The sequence below is a fragment of the Talpa europaea genome, assembly GCF_964194135.1.
Source record: "Talpa europaea genome assembly, chromosome: 8".
Classification (NCBI taxonomy): domain Eukaryota; kingdom Metazoa; phylum Chordata; class Mammalia; order Eulipotyphla; family Talpidae; genus Talpa; species Talpa europaea.
In genome coordinates, this window is record NC_140075.1 from 25,621,064 (window position 1) to 25,643,647 (window position 22,584).

Below are 22,584 nucleotides of genomic sequence, written 5' to 3' on the forward strand. Positions count from 1 at the left end.
TTAACTGATCTCCCTTAAACTACATGTGTCATGAAGGTGGAGCACTGAATATGTTACAGGGCAGGGAGAAGGGTACCCCAGACCCTGCAAACCTGCCTGCTCTAAATGGGTTCTGTCATCTGCCGCATCAACACAAAACATATGAGACTTTAATGGGAAGGAGCTTTAATACAATTGGGAAACAATACAGGAAAGGCAAAGAATACAGTTTCTAAATCAAGCACCCAAAGTTACCCGTCCCCTTGTGGGTAAAACTCCACCCAAGTGGGATTGGCCCAGAACAAGGCCCCAAAGCCTGCCCCCAAGTCTAAAGCATTTTCCAGTGGGGACCCACAGAAAAGGTTCAGAATCAACCAGACGAGTCTGGAGGGAAAAGAGCAAAATCAAAATCAAGACAAAAACCGCCATTGTCACCTCCCCGCGTGTCTCCCCCACATCTGTGTCACCCAGTCCACGACCAAAAGGCAAGCACAGTTTCTTCACGTGTCTCGGCTCCATGCGCCTCCTCCAGGTCTCCTTCTGGCTCCATCCTGTTCCTTCCTTCCTCAGTCTCCTCTGTAGCTTCTTCTCTCTCTGCTCAGCTCCACCCTCCATTTGGGTGGGGCAGGGAACCTAGAACCCCCACCCCTTCCTGGGGACCACCCTGTTACAGAAGGGCCAACAATCCTTTCCAGTTTGTGTCCCAAACTGCCCACATTTTGTCCCACTAAGTTCAAATCTGCTGAACGTGCTGGAAACTTATTCTGGAAATCAGTACATAGTTATTGCTGAGAAAATGGAGCCTTCTCAGTTAAAAGAAATCAGCATAATCCTGTGTCTTGTCTCCTGCCCTTACCATGTACTGAAGAGTCTATGTAGTTCTTAAGAAGATGATCTTAGGATCTGGTGTGATGATTCCTTTTTTACTCACACTTGAAGAAGCAGAAGTCTGATTTTTATCAATGGGTATTTCCTCTAGATGGGAAGCTTTTTCTGAGACTTAAAGGCGCCGTTTCATTTTTCTTGTGTTCTGGTGGCCTTTTGTCTGTGTGCCCTTGTAAATAACCCCCATATATATACCAGGAGCAGAAGCAAACAGAAAGGTATTTTATTTAGACATAAGATCAAATTAGGGACTGAGAATTACTGTCTTAACTTTTTCCTAGGGGGCACATGAGAGATAATAATATGTGTGCTTTTTATTTGTAAGGGTTCATTTTGAATATATTGGTAGAAATGCATTATTGCAATTGGAATTTCTCAGAATTGTACTTAATGGGGAACATGATTCTACTTATCAGCCTGAGACCTACGGCCATCTCCTGATGCAGATAAACTACAAGACTGTAGTTCTGCTTGGGGCTACAGATTCTATTTTGTAGAATAAATTGTTGTCATGTTCAACACAAGCCACAATCTTCTGGCAGCTTTGCTCAAGGAGAACTGGTGATTATTGTTCGGCACCCCCTCCTGATCCAGCATGGTGCCTTGTCCATCACAGGTACTTCCCAAAGGCCTGTTGACTGGGCTGAATTTGAAAAGCAAAGAGACCTTCAGGTATGACAGGAAGCTGTCCCCAGAGGCAAGTAGGCAGCTAGGAAACAGAGCTGCAATTTTTCCATGGCCTTAGTTACCAGGTTCCCAGGGTAGACTCAGTGTTGGAAGCCTCGCTGAGCTGATGTTGGGTGGTTGTTTTTTATGTTCTGCTTTTGTTCTAGGCAAATTGTGTCTGTGATAGAAACCTTTCAGATGTTTCGCTCTTTGGGGAAATGTGGCTCCTTGGGGAACTTTGATGAATTGCTTTGCCTAACAAGGCAGGTTGTGTGTTACCTTGTATCATGCCAGCTTTAGCTTCATTGCTTGGATCACTGAAGCAGAGAGGGGTGCCCTTCTGCTGCCAGGTTTCTAAGGAAGCCAGGAAGTCAGAGCTGCTGATTGGCACCAGCTTGGAGGGTAATCATTCCTGCGAGGCTTGGGCTGTTTACTCTGTCACTCCAACACTGGTGGACACTGGGTGTGGTGGGCGTGCTCGCCTAAGTACCTGTTTGTAGAACACCAGGGCAGAGCGAAAACCGTCTGTAATCTGAAACCAGTCCTGTGGGTTTTCTGTCTTTGGCCCCGCCAGCGAAAATTTGCATTCCAGATGAAACCTGCAGGGAGCGGAAGAAAGCAGTTAAAAAAGCTTCAAGGGCATTAACCTAATAGCTTTTGAGATTTCTGGGCACTTTTTTTGTTTTTGTTTTTTGCTTTGGGCCTTCTAAGTGACTGTTGATCTGTGTGGGCTGCTAGTTTTTTGTTGCTGTGTGCAATTTTTTTTTTTTTTTTTTTGGCCTGGATGGCACAGGCTTGTGATCGTAATTTAGATGGCAAAAGAGGGCCCATAAGAAGTATTTTAGTCACTTTCTGCTGATTCACTTCTGAATTTCTTGGGCTGCTGGGGCGGGGAGGGGGGTGTTTGAGGGCTGTCAGGATCAGCTTGCCGGCTCAGCACTTCCAGGAGCCTCGAGTTGCTCGCCAAGGAGGAAGTTGCAAGCGGCCAGAAGCTCGGCGGGCACCGGGGCGGAGCTCGTGGCGAAGTCCTGCGCCGGGATGACCCAAGGCGCGCTGCCTTTCCCGGTGACAAAAAGCCTTTTGTCGCCCAGAATAAATACCGAAGCCCCAGAGGAGCTGCCTCCCCCGTCCGTGCGTAGTAAGGTGCACAGCCTCTGCTGCTTGTGGGCACCAAGCTCCACGAACTTTTTATGGTTGCCCCGGGCCACCATCGCGCACGCCGGAAGGGGCGCGCAGTGACTGCCCTGCAAGAGGCCAGGAGTGCGGGCTGTGCCCGGGCCGGCCGGGGAGCTCGGCCCCCGGGTCCTGTTGCTCTCTGCTCTGCAAGTTAAGAGCCGATGGAGTGGATAAAGTGAGAGAGCCGGGCAGGTAACCAAAGCCAGAGCCCCCGCCGAGGGCCTGACCGGGACATGGAGGACGCTGGTAGCTCTCTGAATGGCAGTGATGTCTCAGAACCAGAAAAACCTGAAGCTGGACTTGAAATGGCTCAGTCGATCCTGAGCAAGTTCTCCATGAAAACCCTGTTTGGATTTCCGAGTAAGTTGGAATCTGCGAAGCCTGAAGAGGAAGATGCGGTGCTGAAGGCGTTCCGCAAGCTGGACAAACCCAGGAATGGCTCTCATCAGCAAGAGACAGAGGCCCAGGCTCCTCCTGGCCTTGGGAATGATGGGGAGCCTGTGAGCCTGGCGACAGACACAGAGATGGTGTTGGAGGGAGGTCAGAGGCCAGCAGAGGCAGGCATGTCTCGCCCTGGTCAAGAGCTGCTTCCACCCAGGGCTCTGAGTGTGAGCAGAGATGACGCCATTGTGGTGCATGGGACCCTGGTGAACACTACCAGTGACTCGGACTCTGATGATGGTGACCAGGAGCCAGAAGAGGGGCTCGGTACCAGTGACTCCAACCCCCCTACTGTTGATTTACCTGAGCTCTCTCAGGAGGCCAAAGAAAGGTCAGGAGGTGATAGGGAAAATTCTGCCCCCGGGGAAGGGGATGATGCAGAGCTCTGCGTGGAAGGATCTCAAAGGACTCCATCTGAGCTAAGCAGCAGCCCGGAATCTGGTGGTGGTAACCTTCAATCGGAGCACAACCCCAGCCAGGAACAAACTGGAGAAGGTTCCCCCATCCCACCTGTGGCTGCAGACCAGCGCTTGCCTGTTGGGGTCACTGAGAATGCTTCTAAAAAAGTCTCTGGAGACAAGTCATTCCAGCTTCCAGCCTTTTTTAGTGGGCTTCGTGTGCTGAAGAAGGGGGCCACATCTGAGGATGCGGAGACCATCACTGAAATCAAACCCAAGGACGGGGACCTGGCTTTGCTCAAATTGACCCAACCTGTTCAAAAGTCCTTAGTGCAGGCAGGGCTGCACCCGGTGAAGACTGGGGAGAAAACAACAGATCCAAAGGCCACTCCCACTCTCCTGGAGCAGCTCTCTCAGCTGCTCAGCATTGACATGCCCAAAGCTGAACTGAGGGCAGAAGACCCTGAGCTGCCCAGGGGAGAAGAGATGGGTTGCAGCACTGTCCAGGACAGCCGGAGTGGCCCTGGAGAAGCCCGCACCCCGGGGGGAGAGGTCAAGCCAAAGCCCCCAGAAACTGCCCTGGAGGCCTTTAAAGCCTTATTCATTCGACCCCCCAAAAAGGGCACCACGGCCGATACCTCAGAGCTGGAAGCTCTCAAGCGCAAGATGAGGCATGAGAAGGAGTCCCTGAGAGCCGTGTTTGAACCGTCCAAGTCAAGGCCAGGGGATGGGCCATCTGATTCCAAAAGCGTATGTAGCATTGGCTTTTGGGGTTTGTCATAAAATGCCATGCTGTATTTCTTCTTGGGTTTCCTGTCCAAGTGAGCCCCAGTTTTAGATGAAACTGGTGAAATCATCCTTATAAGGAATGTGGAATCGGACAGACGTACTTTCCATATTTTCTGGATTGTGACAAGAGGGATATTTGTAAAGATGTGTGGGTAGGAAAGGGAAGCTGTCACTCAGTTTAGACATTAATAGTAAATGTTCTTTCTCTATTAAGCTGTATAAGAAAGCAATGCAAAATGAAAATATAGTCAGATTTCCTTACCACTTAATTATACCTCTGTGAAAACAATGTTTTTCCTTTGAAAGTTATCTAGGTGGCAAAATACACATGTGTGAGGTGATCAAAATGTTCTGTGTTGGTTACAGGGCATCCTGATAGAGGACTGGATTTAGAATGAGACCTGGATATTAATTCTAACTCTGCCCTTTACTGCCTGGGTGACCTGGATCATCGCTGAATCTCAGTACTTCACATTGCTAATTAAATTCAATTTTTTTCCCCTATAAAGCGAATGAGATAGCCTTCCTACTTAAGCTATTTTTATAGAAGCTAATTTTTAAAACTATAGGAATGTCATACTGTATTTAGTTTTTAACTGTAACCCAAGACATAAATAAAGGTTTCGGGAAAATTACCATTTTAACTGATCAAATATAATGAGAGGATGCTAATTGTATTTGCTGTTCTCATGAAATGTTAAGACCTATTGGACAGGCCTTTGCTAGTCTTATAAATTACCTGAATTAATTTTCTTTGAATAGTAACAGCTTTCATAACTGAGAGATCATGTGCTAACTTCATATAATCTCAACAGCCATACAAGATGAGGGTTGTTGTCTTTCTTTTGCTGATGAGGAGACTGAGATTCGGCGATGACCTAAAGCTAATGTCCATGGAAAATGTAAAACTAGTCTTTCTATGGAAAATCTGCTTGGAGTTGTTTGGGACATATTTATAAATGTTCCCATAAATGTACCTGATGAAGTACGTTGGTATTCTTGTATTTTCAGCTCAAATTACATTTGACTTTATGATAGTTTTCTTGTCAAAGTCACCTATTAAGTGTTGTGTAATGCTGGCACTGCGTTGTTGTTTTCACGTCACCCCCGCTGGTCACTTCAGTGTTTCAATTACAGTGAATGACAGCAATGTGCATCTGGCTATTAAAATTAATTTTAGAGTTAGTCATCATGCATGTTTTCAGGAATTAATTGTTTCTGGCCACCATTCATGGTATTTACTCTTTTCTTTCGCTCATTTTTTCAACAGCCTGACCACAGCCCCACAGAACAGGACGATAGGACTCCTGGCAGACTCCAAGCTATCTGGCCACCACCAAAGACAAAAGACGCAGAAGAAAAAGTGGGATTGAAGTACACTGAAGCAGGTAATGTGGAAAGAAGCCAGGTCCCAGGAAGAAATCCCTTGCTGCAATGCCTTTTAGTTCTAGTTCAGTAGACTCTCAGAATTTTTTTGTTTTCTTTGTAAAATGTAATGCTGAAGGCTTACTCTTACTGGTTTTTGCTGCTAATGTGAACCTTTTATCATTAATGCATCTCTTGGAGATGAAAGGTGAATACCTTGGAATGAATGAAAGGGGGGCACATGTGTGAAGGAGGAGAACCTTTGGGGAACTAATGGAGAAGTTAGGTAACAAGTTCCTCAGGAAGCAGGTGCTTGGCTCTCGTATAATGTTGTGGGAGCTGCCAGGGTTGCTGGAGACGCAGAGTATGATTCTCCGGAGCTGTAATCTGATTTGCTGTTTGTCTTTTGAGTAATACTTTGAGCTACAGGAACTTTGTGCAGAGTGAATGTACAGATAGCCTATCAGTTACTCTTTCACTTTGGTTAGACAAAGCTTGCTTTAATGCATGACCAATTTTAAAGCAATCTAACCCTCTGGAAGCCTTCCCAGGCGCTTTGCTTGAAAATATTTAAATAGAGTGAGAATCTAGAGCTTTTACTCTTTAACTGAAAGGTTCACATGACATTAAATAAAAAATGAATGAGAAGGTGGTATAACTTAATTGCACATGGGAGTGTCTGTATCGCTGACGTAACCTCTTTGTTTTTTCCTGTAATTTAAAAGTTACCTACACAGGTTTATATTTTGCTGGTTCTTACATATGTGTGTGTATTAAGATCAGTCTGTCTGGTTATACACAGCTATCTCTTTTATTTCCTATTTGATGGACATAAGTGGTTCACATTTGGGTGATAACCGTGTATATGGATTTTACGCACTATCATTCCATCCCTTTAGAGTCTGAGAGTATGTGGGCAGTGGACCTCAAGTTCTACAACCTGATTGTTGTTAGCTTTCATATAACAAATGCAGACTTCTGAACTTCTAAGACATAACTCCTTCATAGTACTTTTTTCTGCAGCGTTTAACCTAAAGAATGGAAACTATCCTTAGTGAAAACATATGTAGCTATTTCAATATTTTTGCCTACATTTGATTTTCCAAAGTTGGAATGCTATAATAGCAATACTGAACCACCTACCAACTTAATTTTCTCATATTCTGTCACAGCTTACACAATGAAAAGGACTGGTGTTTACCTGGTAATGAAAAACCAGAATCCTGTGAGTTCTCCTGGTTTATACTGGCGATAGTCTCTACTAGTACGTCTTGGCAATCATCCGTGTAAAAAGGAGCATTTGCTGAGTAGAGAAAGAAAGAAATGCCATAAATGGGTTTTCAGTCCACTTCAAGTGATATTTGGGGGCATTTCTTGCTCTGCAGAGTTTCTCAAGTCTTCATTTCTATCTTCTATTTCTCGGAGCTCAGAGGAGCTTATGGTTGGTTTTCCCTATCTTTTTATGTAATGAAATGTCTTCTTAGAGCTAAGTCTTGATGAGATGAGAGAGAGGAATAGAAGGGGTGTATTATGACAGTTCTCTTGGGTGGACTGTGATGGAATAATACTGCAGTGCAACTAAGAGCAGGCCTGCTATTGTGTGAAGGCACCTGGATCCCCAGCCAGTTCCCAAGGGTGTCTGTACTGTGGCTTACTTAACATGCTCCCAGGTCTGGTGCTCATTACGGTGCTCATACGCTGGGAGTGTCAAAAATAAGATACCCCATACCTACAGGAAACTTATTTTTTTACCCCATTACTCAATATTAACATATAGTTACATTGTCATTTATCCTAGTTTTGAGAAAGTTAACTTATTCCTCGTGATTTGTCTTAACCTTTAGAAAACTGGAGTCTTTAAACATTTGGTTCATAATTTAACAAACTTAGAGAAACGTAACATTTGCCACCATGTCGGGATCATAGAGAGGTATCAGATCAAAGATATTCCAGGATGCTTGAGATTGTTGGCTTTTGCAATTTCATTGTACTTCATCTCTCCTAGAGAGTATTATTTATTAAATGGATGGAATGGGACAATGGGATGCTAGTATTGCTCTTTCAGGTGTGCTGTGGGAATTGTGCGCTGTCAGCATCTAAGTCTAGCCCTAGCAGAGCCGGGAGATGGACAATATTTGTCATCATGCATCTCGCACTGTCCTGGTGCTGTCCTTGGCCACTCCAGACTTGTCACCACTTGGCCTCCCCTCTATTTGTCATTCAGTGATCTTTACCTGAAGGCTTAAGACATTACTGAATTCTGTAAACTCACTCTTCAAACCTTCATATGAGTCTGTATAATAAAAGCTGCCCCAAAACTATGGCTTCTGAGTCCTCCAGCCATGTGATGTAACTCCCCACTGTTGCTGGTGTCCCGCTGAGCATGCGCTCTCCTACCACTCCCAAAGCCATCAGTGTCATCTGCAGCTGTGGATAGATGGTCTCCCTTGGCAGCCAAAGCTTTGGTTCCCACTACTTTCCTATGACATTTCCTTGGCGCTGCCTACATCCAGGAGCTCACAGAGCCTTGGTGTTGTATCAGGGAAGTCTCAACACTTGCTGGAGCTGTCATTCAAGGGACAGCCACAGGTGCTGGAGCTGACCTTAGTGCACAGGGAGGAGCCCCGTGTTAGCTGCTGTGCCTGAGCTGCTCTGCTCAAATGAGAGAGAATCCTTTTCTCTTGTGCTCAGCTTTCTTATATTATTATCAGTGTAGTTCTGCCTTGTGTTTGGAGTCCCTCACAGTGATTTTAGGTGAAAAGAACAATTTCTATGTGGAGAAAAATTGGCACACACCTACCTCATTACCTCTGACTACTTAAGGCTCTAATACAGAGGCTTGAAGAAAAACTCCTGTTCTTAAAAAAAAATTTTTGGTCAGTCCTTGCTTTAACTAAATGGGAGACATTTTTAATCATCCTGTTGGGAGGGTATGGCTTTCTACATTAATCAGTTCATAGAAGATAAAATGGCTATCATTCAGAGGTTTGCTATGTGGCTACCTCCTTGTTAATGAGGAGGCTTGGATTACTCATCTCAGAAAATCTTTCCTAAGTTTTAAATGTTTCCATATTGAAAAATGATAAATTTGGAAATATCCGGAAATAACATAAAATGAAAGAAACTCAGTATCTGTTTCTTAGAGAAATCATTAAGCCAATGTCTTGAATTATGATAGGTCTGGGTGAGTTTAATACTTAAAAAAATTCAATCACATTGTGAATGCTGTTATTTGGAAACTTACTTGACTGTCTTTAAATGACAGTTTTCATTATGTTTTAACAATGACTATATTATCAAAATTGAGTTTTCTCAAGTTATGGTAGTAATATAACAGATTGATGATGACTTAAATATTTTTATTCATAATTTTTTTATCTCTAAGATAAGTTGTATATGATAAAATGGCTAAATATAAGGAAATATATATATATGCCTTTTTAAGTTTTTTGATGCCTATCAATAATTGCCATAATATTTTCTACTGAATATCTTTAGATAAAAATGAATACTTATTAAAAAACTGTTAAATGCTTTTACCTTTTAATAATTTGCTTTCAATTTTGCTTAACTGTGTTTTTTGGTATGTAGAAATTTTTAATATTTATGTAATGAAATCTGTATTCATCTTATTGTGTAACTTTTAACTTAAAATCTCTATTCAAATATCACCTGTTTTCAAATTTATTTTGGTGAATAGTCAGAGGTAGTGATCTAAGATAACTTTTTTCCAAAGTTGCTAATTTTAGAGTAGCCTTTAGGAATCATTACTCCTCTCAGTGCTAAGTTTGGGACTATTTTGGACTTTCTTGTTCTCTTCATGTGTTTATTTTGTACCAGCATCTTAATTTCTGCAGCATAATAATCTCAGAATCTGTTCAAGTTCACATGCAAACTTTTAAAAATATTTCTGACCTTCGTATATTTATTCTTCTAGAAAAACTTAATTTTTGGTTAACTTTCAAAAGCATACCTTTGGCATTTTAATTGGGCTTGAATTAATATAGAGGTTAATATGATGGTGCGATAAGAATTGGGATCTTTAAATGCTTAGTGTTTCCACCCAGGACCATATCTTAGAAAATGATTCTTTTATGACTTTGAGTCCTATATGTTTTCTCTAGATATGTTCCTTGGCATATTATTTTTAAAAAGTAAATACATGATAAGAATTTGTATCCTTTGTTCATTTTCCCTGAAAGCCTATTGCTTTTCTAGGACTCCAATGACTCAGGCATACTAGCTTCTTTGTAGATGACTGACATCCTGAGGCCAGGGCGGGACTGAGGGAAGGACACATTGGGACTGACTGAGTCAAGAGCCACTTCCCCTTAGTTTTACTCTAGTTAATAACTGAGTATTTTGAAACTCCTTGAAAAATCATGTGGTAGAAAACTTGGGAAGAAACACTGCAGCCAATTGCATATATATTTCAGACCCTCCTCTCGTACCTCCCTTACCCTCCAAGGTTGGAGAATCTTAGTTGCAAACACTCAATCCAAAGCTGGGTTTCCTTTCCTGTTCATCTCTTTTTATATTAGGAAGGGTAGCCTTCAAATATCTCATTAATTCAGAAATATTTAAAGTGTATTATCATGCCATGGACCTCAGCATCATGAGAGGAAATGAAGTTCATGTTTGTGAGATGAAAATGGCACCATTTGGGGAACTGACCCTGATTTAATTATCTGTGGCATGAGGGCAAAGGTACAAATAAAGGTGCTTGTGTTTTCTGAAACAAAATAAGCCTTGCATGTTTGGTTTCTCTTCTGATGTGTCTCTGGAAAAGGTCTTCTTGCCACTGACTGACCACAGATCTGGCTGGTGCTGGGGGTGGCATGGGGTCCGCCTTGCTGACAGTGAGCACTGTGGCTTTTGTAGAAAGGCGGGCCTAGCTTGAGATATCAGGGTGATTGTGAGTAAATAATCTGTCATGCGTGTGGCATCCCCTGTGACTTGCACCACCCTGAAACTTGGAGTAGCTCAGAAACATCCCTACTAAGTGAATTTGGATAAGATTGAGAAATAACCCATCCTTCCATCTAGTAAAGACCCGCCTACTTTCTGGTTTGTTTCTAATTTGGGCTCCTGTGGTCATACAGTGATAGAGCTGTTCACCACCCTTCCTGGTGAGTCAGCCATCCTTGCCTCACCAGCCAGGGAGAGCTATAAATATATCTTGGAATATTTTATTGGCCTTCTGTACTTTTTAAAGTTTCTCCATTCATAGTTAAACAGGACTATCAGCCACGAGTCAATTTTCCTTAATGTCTTGTGTCTAGACAGACTAGGCGAAGTGTCCTCTTTTATGGTCTAGACAATGGGTTTGTTCATTGGATATTTTATGAGCCTTTGTAGCCCGTTACCATCCCTTGCATGGAATGATGTTGGTAGCCCAGACGTGGGTTGCTGTGCAGACTAAAGACCAGGAAAGTCTTGTGTTTTTGTGGATGTAGAAAGAAGTTTACTGGGAAAGTAGAGGTGCAGTGAATGTGTTAAGATGCTACTTATGGGATGGCTGAAAGCTGTGGGGAGGAGATTGACTTCCCGCACAAAACTGGGAGCTAACCCTTGATATTAAGCAGAGGGAATCTCAAAATGTGTACTAGTGACTTGGGAATCACATATTATATGTAAGGAAATATCATTAAAGATCTTTGGGGCTGCCCTGGTGCCTCAGGGGTTAAAGACACAGCACTATCAAGCTATCCCCAGCCACTGCAGCATTAGTTCGATCCCTGGCCAGGGAGAAACCTACATGGCACAGCAGACCTCTCCTGTCTCGCCGCTGCTCCCCTCAGCAGTGTATTTCAATAGATCTACCTGTTCTGCTCCCCACTCTCTCTGGTGAATCCTCCCACCACCCACCCCCTAACTCTGGTCTACACCCCAGTTCTGGTATGCACAAATAAATGAACCTTTAAAAAAAAAATAAAGATCTTTGGCTGAGGGGAGTAGAAGAGATTAAAATATAGAATCTAAAATTTTAGAATATTAAGTTAGAGCCACAAGCTTTTGCAGGATCATTTAGTTAATTCTGTTCATTTTGCAAATGAGAGAGTCAGACAGTGTTAACTTACTGAATGATACACATAATTAATACAAGAGTTGTAGAGGATGACAATTCTGAGTTGGAGGTGGAATTAGAATGATGGATTTTTTTTTTTTCCTGCCAGTACAATTCATTTAAAGATTCAACAAGGGAAACACATGGGGACAGGGACATTTAAGAATTATGGTGGTTATAAATTTGTAGACCTGATTGCGTCAATCTGAATAATAAAGAGTTTATGAGGACCATAGCAACTCACCAGTCACATCTGCAGAAATAGACTAGGTCATTTCATGCTGCTGTTTTTACTCATAGAAATAAAAAGGGGGTCTTAATGGTATTTTTCAATGTTATCAAACCTCACTTAATCAATTTAAGCAAATAAAAATGCTTCTGATATGCAGATTTGTGAGAAGTTCAGGTGGTGCTCATTTGGTTGAATATTTGTTGAGCTACAGTTTGCTTAAATGCATGACATGTGTATGTTTTTTTCTTCTTAGGAGGTACATGAATATTTTTATTTTAGTGGTTGTATGTTTTAGTTCTCCTATTGTGTCTTTGACAAAATAAAACAAACACTTAGATTCACAAGGGGGCCTCCTCTCTGGAGATGAGAACTAATTGATAAGCTGTATCCTATGCCACAGTTTAGCAAATATTGCCTTTCGGTATTTTTCTTCCTTTGCAAAATTTCTATCCGGATGGCCCCATATTTCTTCTCTCCTTAAAATCTTCATTTGTTGCTGGCAGCAGAGCATTCTTTCTCTGTATCCTCCTCCAAGCAACCATTCTAAGTTCCAATGTCAGCTTCTTCCCCTCATGGACACCCCCCACTCCCCCGCTTTTTAATTTGTGGTTTGGTTTACAGTCCACACTTGAACAACTCTGGGGTTAGAGGCACCAACCCAGTACTCAAAAATCCTGGTATAAGTTATAGTTGACTTTTCGGTATCCATTGTTGGTTGAATCTCTGAATGTGGAAATTACAGACAGGAAAAAGTCCACATCTGTGTGAACCTCTTCAGTTCAGACATCCCCTTTTAGCAAGCCCATCACCAGCTGCCTCAGCAAGGAAAGGGCACTCACCCCAGCTGAGCCCTTTCTCAGAGAAAGCTGCTGAAATTGAATAGTTACTATTCTTCTACAGAAGGAACAATCACTATATATCTGAGAAAAAAACAAAGTTTCTGTAACTGCTGGATCTTCTGGCAATTCTATATCTTTGCAAATGTAGTTTTAAACTTATGTAACTAACTGGTAATTCAAATCACCTTAATTCACTTTTTCCCCCTCTAAGTTTTGTTTGCAGGATTGCGCACATCACTCATACTATATGAACTTGAAAGTTTGTTTCTAAAGAAATATGGAATGATCTCTTTGAAATTTTGATTGGAGTTTTATTAAATTTATACATCAATATGAGAAGGTATAATACTGAGTGTTTCCATCAAGGAATACAGTTTAGCTCTTTAGCTAAACAGTCAATTTGCATAGTTTACTTATAGCCTGTGTGCGTTATAATTTATTTTTGCATATTTTATTATAAATAGGAATCTCCCCCTCCCCTTGCCTCTTTATTGGTTTTGTTTGTATGTCAAAAAATTTGACTTTTGGGCCTCCCCGTTGGCGTAGCGGTTGAGCGCTGGGTTGCGAAGCTGCCCGTGGCCTCTGCGGCGCCGGTTCGATCCCCGGCTGCTCCCCGGCCACCGGAGGAGGGTCCCACATGGTGCGCAGACCTCTCCTGCCGCCCGCTGCTCCCTCAGCTGTGTACTTCGGTCCTTCTGCCTGCTCTGCTCCCCGCTCTGGCTCTGGTGAATTCTCTCACCCTCCCGTGCTTCTGACTGTACCCAGTGCGTGTATAAATAAACAAACAAAACAAATAAATAAATACATGCCTCTTTAAAAAAAAAAATGATTTTCACCCGCAGTGTTATTTGTAAATTTATGTTCATATTAAGTCTACTAATCTTTTGGTAGAGTCGTGGACTTTTTTGGGGTAGTTCAAATCATGACAATGCTATTTATTGTAGTAAAATTTTACCATCTTAACTATTTCTAACATTTTAAATTGGTAAAAAACACACAAAATTTACCAGCTAAACCATTTTTTAAAACTTGTTACCATTTTATTCATTCAAAATCATTTATTCACATATGCACACAAGTGTACATACATACATTGTATAATGGTTTTCATAAAAGATGAATAGGTATTAACCCTTTTTAACTATAGTTCATCATCATGTTACATATACTCATGTTGTGCAGTGGACCTTGAGACCCTTTTATTTTGTAGATTTGAAGCTCATTCCCCCATTTCCTCCCAATACCCACATGTTCTGGCAACAACCATTCTACTTTCTTTTTCTATGAATTTGAGTACTTGAGGTACTTCATATATAACAAATTACAAGGTGTTGGTCTTTTTGTGACTGGCTTGTTTAACTTGGCATGTTCTCAAGCTTCATCCATGTTGTCACATCTCTGTTTCCTTCCTTTTCAAGACTGAGTAATATTCTACTCTCTGGCTATACCACATTGTTTGCCCATTCATCAGCTGTTGGATACCTGGGTTGCTTCAGCTTTTTGCAACTGTAAATAATGCTTCTTTGCACATGGGCTTACAGGTATTTCCAACACCCTTTTTGTATATATTGAATTTTTATTCAAAAGGGCAGATTTGGCAGAAAAACAGAGAGAAGAGAAAAGGACACTTACACAGACACAAGTGGGCAAAAAGAGTTGCCCCTAAAAGTGACAGGTTTGTTAAAAGAGAGGTCTACATGGTCACAGGTGGACAGGAGAGCTGCCTATATTGGATTCTTTTAGATACATACTGAAAAACAGGAATGCTAGATGATATAGTCATTCTATTTTTAATTTTTAAATGACCTGTATTGTTCTATGTAGCTTTAAACTTTACATTCCCACTAACAGTGCATAGCTTTCCTTTTTCTCCCCATTCTTGACAATAAACTTATTTTCTTTCTTGTTTGTTTTGCTTTTGTAATAACTATCCTAACCTGTCTGAATTAATACCTCATTGTGGTTTTGATTTGCATTTCCCTAATGATTAGTGCCTATAAGCACCTTTTCATGTACTTATTGGAAATTTATCTACTTTCGGAGAAACTTCTCTTCAAGTCCTTTGCCCATGTTTAAATCAGGGCCCGCATTAGAAAACTACATAAAATTGTTAGCTGTTTCTCCCCCAGGCCTTTTCTGTTGTCTACGACCTCCAAAACAAAGTTGAAAAAGTACTGAGTAGACATGATTCCTGATTTTATTTTATTTTTTATTTTTTTTATAATAAATTTTATTTTTATATTCCCCATACAATTTCAACACCCCCATTTTGACCCCAATCCCTCCCCTCCCTCCACCCACCCCCCCAAAAGTGTCTCTGGTTCATAGATTTTTGTTGATTTTGATTTTCACTTTCTTATAGTTATTCATTTTCCTGGTCCCTTATTTAAGTTTTCTAGATTCCTGCTATGAGTGAGACCATTCGGTATTTTTCTTTTTCTTTCTGGCTGATTTTGCTGAGCATGATCCCTTCCAGCGCCATCCATGTTGCTGCAAATTGCATGTGTTTATCTTTTTTGAATGCTGAGTAATATTCCATGGTATATATGTACCACATCTTCTTGATCCAGTCATCTATTTTTGGGCATTTGGGCTGTTTCCAAAGCTTAGCTATTGTAAATAGTGCTGCTATAAACATAGGGGTGCAGGTGTTCTTTGGAATTGATGTTTCTGTGTCCTTTGGGTAAATACCTAGGAGTGGAATTGCTGGATCCTATGGAAGCTCTATGTTTAGTAGGTCCAGAAATCTCCACACAGCTCTCCATAGTGGTTGGACCAGTTTGCACTCCCACCAACAGTGCAGAAGAGTTCCTTTTTCTCCACACCCTCGCCAACATTTGTTGTTGCTAGTTTTTTTAATATGTGCCATTCTCACTGGTGTAAGATGGTATCTCATGGTAGTTTTGATTTGCATTTCCCTGATTGCAAGTGATGTTGAACATTTTTTCATATGCCTGTTGGCCATTTGCATTTCCTCTTCAGAGAAGTTTCTTTTCAGCTCTTCTGCCCATTTTTTGACTGGATTATTTTCTTTGCTGTTGTTGAGTCTCATCAGCTCTTTGCAGATTTTTGTGATCAGTCCTTTATCATTAGTGTTGTGTGCAAAAATGTTCTCCCAGTTGGTGAGGTTTCTCTTTGTTTTTGTTATTGTCTCTTTTGCTGTGCAGAAGCTCTTTAATTTGATGTAGTCCCAGCTGTTTATCTTTGCCTTCACTATCACTGCTTTGGGTGATGTGTCTGTAAAGATGTCTTTGATGTGCAAATCACGTAGTGTTTCGCCTATATTTCCTTCTATGTATTTTATGGTTTCAGGTTTTATGTCTAGTTCTTTAATCCATTTTGAGTTGGTTTTTGTGTATGGTGTGAGGTAGTAGTCAAGCTTCATTCTTTTGCATGTAGCGACCCAGTTTTCCCAGCACCATTTATTGAACAGACTTTCTTTGCTCAAATGCATATTCTTTGCTCCTTTGTCAAATATTAGTTGACCATAAATCTGTGGGTTTATTTCTGGATTTTCTATTTGATTCCATTGGTCTGTGTGTCTGTTCTTGTTCCAATACCATGCAGTTTTGATGATTATGGCTTTGTAGTATAGCCTGAAATCTGGGAGTGTGATGCCTCCATTCCCTTCTTTTTTTTTCAGGAGAGCTTTGGCTATTCGGGGTTTTTGGTGATTCCATATGAATTTCATCAATAATTGTTCTATTTCTTTGAAGAATAACATTGAAATTTTGATTGGAATAGCATTGAATCGGTATATTGCTTTTGGTAGGATGGCCATTTTAATAATGTTTATTCTTCCAATCCATGAGCAGGGGATGTCTTTCCATTTCTTTGTATCTTCTTCTATTTCTTTTAACAGTGTTTTATAGTTTTCTTTGTAAAGGTCCTTTACCTCTTTTGTTAGATTTATTCCCAAGTATTTGATTTTTTTTTGTTTCGATAATAAAGGGGATGGTTTTTTTCATTTCTTCTTCTTCAGATTTATTGTTAGTTTATAGGAAGGCTTCTGACTTTTGCATGTTGATTTTGTATCCTGCCACTTTGCTGAACTGATTGATGAGTTCAATTAGTTTTTCTATGGAGTTTTTGGGGTTCTCTATGTATATTATCATATCATCTGCAAATAGTGATAGTTTGACTTCTTCTTTTCCTATTTGGATTCCTTGGATGTTTTTCTCTTGTCTTATTGCTCCGGCTAGGACTTCCAGTATTATATTGAAAAGCAGTGGTGAGAGTAGACATCCTTGTCTTGTTCCAGATCTTAATGGAATTGCTTTCAGCTTTTCACCATTGAGAATGATACTGGCTGTTGGCTTGTCGTATATGGCCTTTATGATGTTGAGGTATGTTCCTTGTATCCCAAGAATTTCAAGGGCTTTTATCATGAATGGGTGTTGCACTTTGTCGAAAGCTTTCTCGGCATCTATTGATATTATCATATGTTTTTTATATTTCTTTTTGTTGATGTGTTGGATAACGTTGATGGATTTTCGGATGTTGAACCATCCTTGTGTCCCTGGAATGAATCCTACTTGGTCGTGGTGAATTACCTTATGGATACACTGTTGGATTCTGATAGCTAAAATTTTATTGAGGATTTTTGCATCAGTGTTCTTTAGGGAGATTGTCCTATAGTTTTCTTTTTTTGTGTTGTCCTTGTTTGGTTTTGGTATTAGTGTAATGTTGGCTTCATAGAACGTGTTAGGTATAATATCTTCCTTCTCAATTTTTTGGAAGAGTTTGTGAAGGATAGGCACCAATTCGTCTCTGAATGTTTGGTAGAATTCATTTGTAAATCCATCAGGTCCTGGGCTTTTGTTTTTGGGGAGGTTTTTGATTACCATTTCAATTTTGCTGCTTGTAATTGGTCTGTTTAGGTGTTCTATTTCTTCTTTATCTAGCTTTGGGTGATTGTAGAGTTGTAGGAATTTGTCCATCTCCTCTAGATTGTTGAACTTGTTTCCATATAATGTTCATAGTAGTTATTAATTATTCTTTTGATTTCTGCTGTGTCCGTTGTGATTTCTCCTCTTTCATTTATTAGCCTATTTATTTGTGCTTTCTCCCTTTTTGCCTTTGTGAGCCTGGCTAGGGGTTTATCTATTTTATTTATTTTTCGAAGAACCAGCTCTTGGTTTCATTGATCTTTTTGATTGTTTTTTTAGTTTCGATTTCATTTATTTCTGCTTTGGTTTTTATTATTTCTTCTACTCGTTTTGAGGTTTTTTTGTTGTTCTTTTTCTAGATCTTTGAGCTTCGAGATTAGGTTGTTTCTTTGAGTTCTTTCTTGTTTCTTGATGTGAGCTTCTATTGCTATATATTTTCCTCTTATTCCTGCTTTTGCTGCATCCCATACATTTAGGATATTGGTGTCCTCCTTGTCATTCAATTCAAAGAATTTTTTAATTTCTTCTTTTATCTCCTCGTTAGTCCAGTGGACTTCCAGTAGTGTGGGTTTCGATCTCCACGAGGTAGGAGAGTAACTTGCCTTCTTTTTATGGTTTATTTCTAGTTTGATGCCTTCATGGTCAGAAAAGATGGTTGGTATGATTTCAATCTTGGTGTATCTGTTTTGTTTGTCTTGTGCCCCAGTATATGATCGATCCTAGAGAATGATCCATGTGCGTTTGAGAAAAATGTATACTCAAATTTTTTTGGGTTTAGTGTTCTATATATGTCTGTTAAGCCCAAGCACTCTAGATCCTTATTTAGAGCTTTAGTGTCTTTACTTATTTTTTGTCTTGTTGATCTATCCATTGTTGATAGTGGTGTGTTGAAGTCTCCCACTATGTATGTGTTTTCTCTGATGTCTGTTTTCAGAGATGCCAATAGTTGTCTGATATATTTTGGTGCTCCTGCGTTTGGTGAATATATGTTAATGAGTGTTATTTCTTCTTGAAGTATTGTCCCCTTGATCATAATGTAATGACCACTGGGGTCTCTTTTTATCTTTTTAAGTTTGAAATCTGTTTTATCTGATATGAGTATAGCTGGTCCTGCCTTCTTTTTTGGTCCATTTGCTTGTAGAATTGTTTTCCATCCTTTAACTTTGAGTCTATTTTTATCTTTTGCAGCTAAATGTGTTTCCTGGAGACAGCAAAAGGTTGGGTTTTGTTTCTTAATCCAGCCTGCAACTCTGTGTCTTTTTATTGAAGAGTTTAGTCCATTTACATTTAGAGTTAGTATTGATATGTTAGCATCTGTATTTGCCATTGTGTTTGTCTTTCCTTTGATTTTATTTATTTATTGTTTTAATAACTTTCCTTGGCCTTCTTTTGTTGTTATTCGTCCCTCTGAGGTTCTGGCTTTAGGACTCCTTGTAGTATTTTTTGGAGTGGGGGTTTAGTCGTAATAAAATTCCAGAGTTTGTGTTTGTCTGGGAAGGTCCTTATTCTTTCTTCAAAGAGGAAGGAGAGTTTTGCAGGATAGAGTATTCTTGGTTGGCATCTGTTTTCTTGGAGTCTGTTGACTATGTCCCTCCACTCTCTCCTTGCCCGTAGTGTTTCTTCAGAGAAGTCTGATGTCAGTCTGATTGGTTTCCCTTTGAATGTTATCTGTTTCTTCCCTCTTGTTAGTTTCATTATTTTTTCCTTGTCTTGGATTCTTGGGAGCTTTACTATTATGTGTCTTGCTGTATTTTTTCCTTTCATCATGGAAGTTTGGTGTTCTTCTTGCTTCTTGTATATCAATTTTCAGCTCCTTCTTCGCATTTGGGATGTTCTCTTCAATTATATCCATGAATATTTTCTCTGTTCCTACATCTCTCTCCTCTCCTTCTGGGATTCCTATAACTCTTATATTTCCTTTCCTCATGGAGTCAGATAGTTCCCGAAGTCTTTCTTCGGTCTTTTTCCTTCGTACTTTTCCTTCCTTTTCTGTTTTAGTTCTTTTTATTTCTGTGTCTTCAAGAGTACTTATTCGTTCTTCCATTTCATCTATTCTGCTTTCATTGCTTTTCCCAGAGTTCTTTAGCATCTCCATTAATTCTTTGATCTCCTGCATTTCTTTTACTTCCCTCTTTAGGGACTCAATTTCATTCTTCGGGTCATTAATTATTTTCCCCTTATCATTGTTTTCCTTTATGACTTCTGTCAGTTTTTTAATCACAGCAATTTTAAATTCTCTATCTGGAAGGCTCAGAAGTTCTTCCAAGTTACTGTCGTTGCAATGTGGTAGATGGTTTTCTTTTTGCGGTGTGCTTTTTTGCTGAGGAGTTGCTGGGTTGCATGTGGTTTTTGTACTCCCTACTGCCTGTTTTCTAATTTGCCGTATTCCTTGTGACACTGTGTTGCTGGTACTGGCCGGCAACTTGGGCGACCTTCCCAGCTCACCACTGGCTCCTCTGGGGAACTTCTGCTGGGTTCACAAGTCTCCAGGAAAGAAAGGTCCCTGGTGCAAAATGGCGATGCAGGAACGCGCTCCCCTGCATGCCCGGTCTGCCCCAGTGGTGGGTGCTGCTCCCCTCTGGGCTGGGACTGCAGGCTAGAAGGCGCCCGGCATGGGCAAGCCTCTCAGCTTACCTCTGTCTCCTCGGTGAGCCTTCTGCTGGGTTCACACAGTCTCCAGCAAGAAAGGTCCCTGCTGCAAAATGCCGGTGCAGGGGACGCGCTCCCCTGCACGCCCGGTCTGCCCCAGAGGTGGGTGCTGCTCCCCTCTGGGCTGGATCTGCAGGCTAGAAGGCGCCCGGCATGGGCAAGCCTCCCAGCTTACCTCTCGATTCCTGATTTTAAAGGCTTCCTTCAGAGATGTTCTAGTTAAGTGTTACAACGTTTAGAGCTTTGGTTAACAACATTTATCAAGTTAAGAAACAGTCTCTGTAGATCCGGCTTTCTAAGTGTTTACATCATAAAAAGTATATAAGTTTAATGTGTTCTGGAGTATAATTATTGAAATGATCTGTGATTTTTCTATAATATGATTATCTAGTGATTAAAGTTTTATTAGTATGAAATCATCTCTTGAGGTAATCTACTTTTGAGGTGAGTACTATTTCATCTTGATGAAATGGTAAATTTCATTTGCTGATTTTCTGGTCATTTTAAATATGGCAAAATCTTAGCCAAAAACAGTAACTTGGTGAATTCAAGATAAAAGAAACTAAAGAAAACTATGGAGACATTTTCTGTATTTATGTAGCAAAGCACACGGAGACTCTAGAGTGGAGTACTGCATTTCTTAAAATAGAAATGAAAACCAAATGGCTTTCAAATCTGCCCCCTTCTGTTATTCTCTGATGCTACTTTTTCTTCAAGTTCAGGCTCCTTCTTCATTGTGCCATCAAGGTAAGTAGAAGTGTACTTTGAAAAAAGCAGCTATTGTGTGCTGAGCTATGTGGCACGTCTAGGATGACTCCTCCTCAGGGATTTCCCCTGACTTAATTAGAACACATAGTCTATCTTGTTTTGTAATCTTAGAAGTTGCAGGTTAATGGCTGTGACACCAGAGATTCTGAGGCTTCTCGATCATATCTAGTTCTTAGTAACATCTGGCACATTATTAGTGTCTAATTCACTGATGTTATTCCTTCCACTGATACAGATAATATAGTCATTCATTTAAGAAGTATATACTGAGCATTTACTATGTACTGACAGGTGTGATAGATGCTTGGCATACAAAGATGAATAATAGAAAATCCTTGCAGCTTATGGTTGGGTTTGTTTGTGTTTTGCTGGGGGGCAGTGATAGGGAGACAGTAGGATGTGGAGAGGTGAAATGTATAAAAACAATAAAACATAATGATGCTCTTATGGAAGAATCCATGCTGAGGAACACAAAGGAGGGTACCATCATTCCTACCTAGGGTAATTAGGTAGGACTAATTACCTGTGTTCCAGAGCAGACTTGGTAAACAGTAGGTTGGATAAGAAGAGATGGAGGTGAGGTAGACCAAACATGCTAAGGAAGGACAGAGCAGGGCTTGTTTAAGTGCAAAAAGTGGGGCCTCCCCGGTGGCGCAGCGGTTGAGCGCTGGGTTGCAAAGCTGCCCGCTGCCTCTGCAGCGCCGGTTCGATCCCCGGCTGCTCCCCGGCCACCAGAGGAGGGTCCCACATGGCGCACAGACCTCTCCTGCCGCCCGCTGCTCCCCTCAGCAGTGTGCTTCGGTCCTTCTGCCTGCTCTGCTCCCCGCTCTGGCTCTGGTGAATTCTCTCACCCTCCCGCGCTTCTGACTGTACCCAGTGCATGTATAAAAAAACAAACAAACAAACAAATAAATCTTTAAAAAAAAAAAAAGTGCAAAAAGTGTTTTGTGATTGAAAGATAAGAGATAGGGGAACAGTATACTAGGGTTTTGTTTCTGTAGACTGGGAGGAAAGCAGATGTTTAATGGAGAGAAAATATATGGCATGCCATACCAAGCACCTTGTGGTGTGGACAGTGAAGGGAACCATTGCAAGGTTTTAGCCAGGGGTGTATCAGTGGGGGCAAATATGGGTTCTGTAGGACTGCTCTAGAATATTGAGGATGCTTATGGATCTGCAAAGGAGGTGAACAGTTTCTGGGGGAAAGGAAGAAGGTCAGTTTGGAGTTCATTGTAGTGATCCAGAGGATAGACAGCAGTCAATCAATGATATTTATTTTCTTATGGTCCAGAGAATAGAGATAGAGTCGATCAATGACAATTTTCTTAATAATGATTAAAAGATCTTTATTCATGCTATGAATGATAATTAGATCAGAGATAATAAAATTCAGTATTTACTCTTGGTTTCATTTTAAATGATCTTTATCCCTCTTCTTGCT

At 40.8% G+C, this 22,584-nt stretch overlaps 1 protein-coding gene across 3 annotated transcripts in view; it reads left to right on the top strand.

The window, feature by feature from the left end:
* Positions 1-22,584, top strand: part of FMN1 (formin 1) — a gene marked incomplete at both ends in the record, with an annotated part of 376,429 nt that overhangs the window by 84,888 nt on the left and 268,957 nt on the right. The window contains 2 exons of one of the 3 annotated variants that reach the window (XM_084239704.1): positions 2,940-4,295; positions 5,605-5,722. The exons of 1 other annotated variant lie outside the window; for it this stretch is intronic. In XM_084239704.1, coding sequence (XP_084095830.1) covers positions 2,940-4,295; positions 5,605-5,722 — 1,474 coding nt within the window. Of the gene's footprint in view, positions 1-2,939; positions 4,296-5,604; positions 5,723-22,584 lie in introns of those variants that run through there. One more of the 3 variants, XM_084239702.1, reaches the window with a different exon arrangement.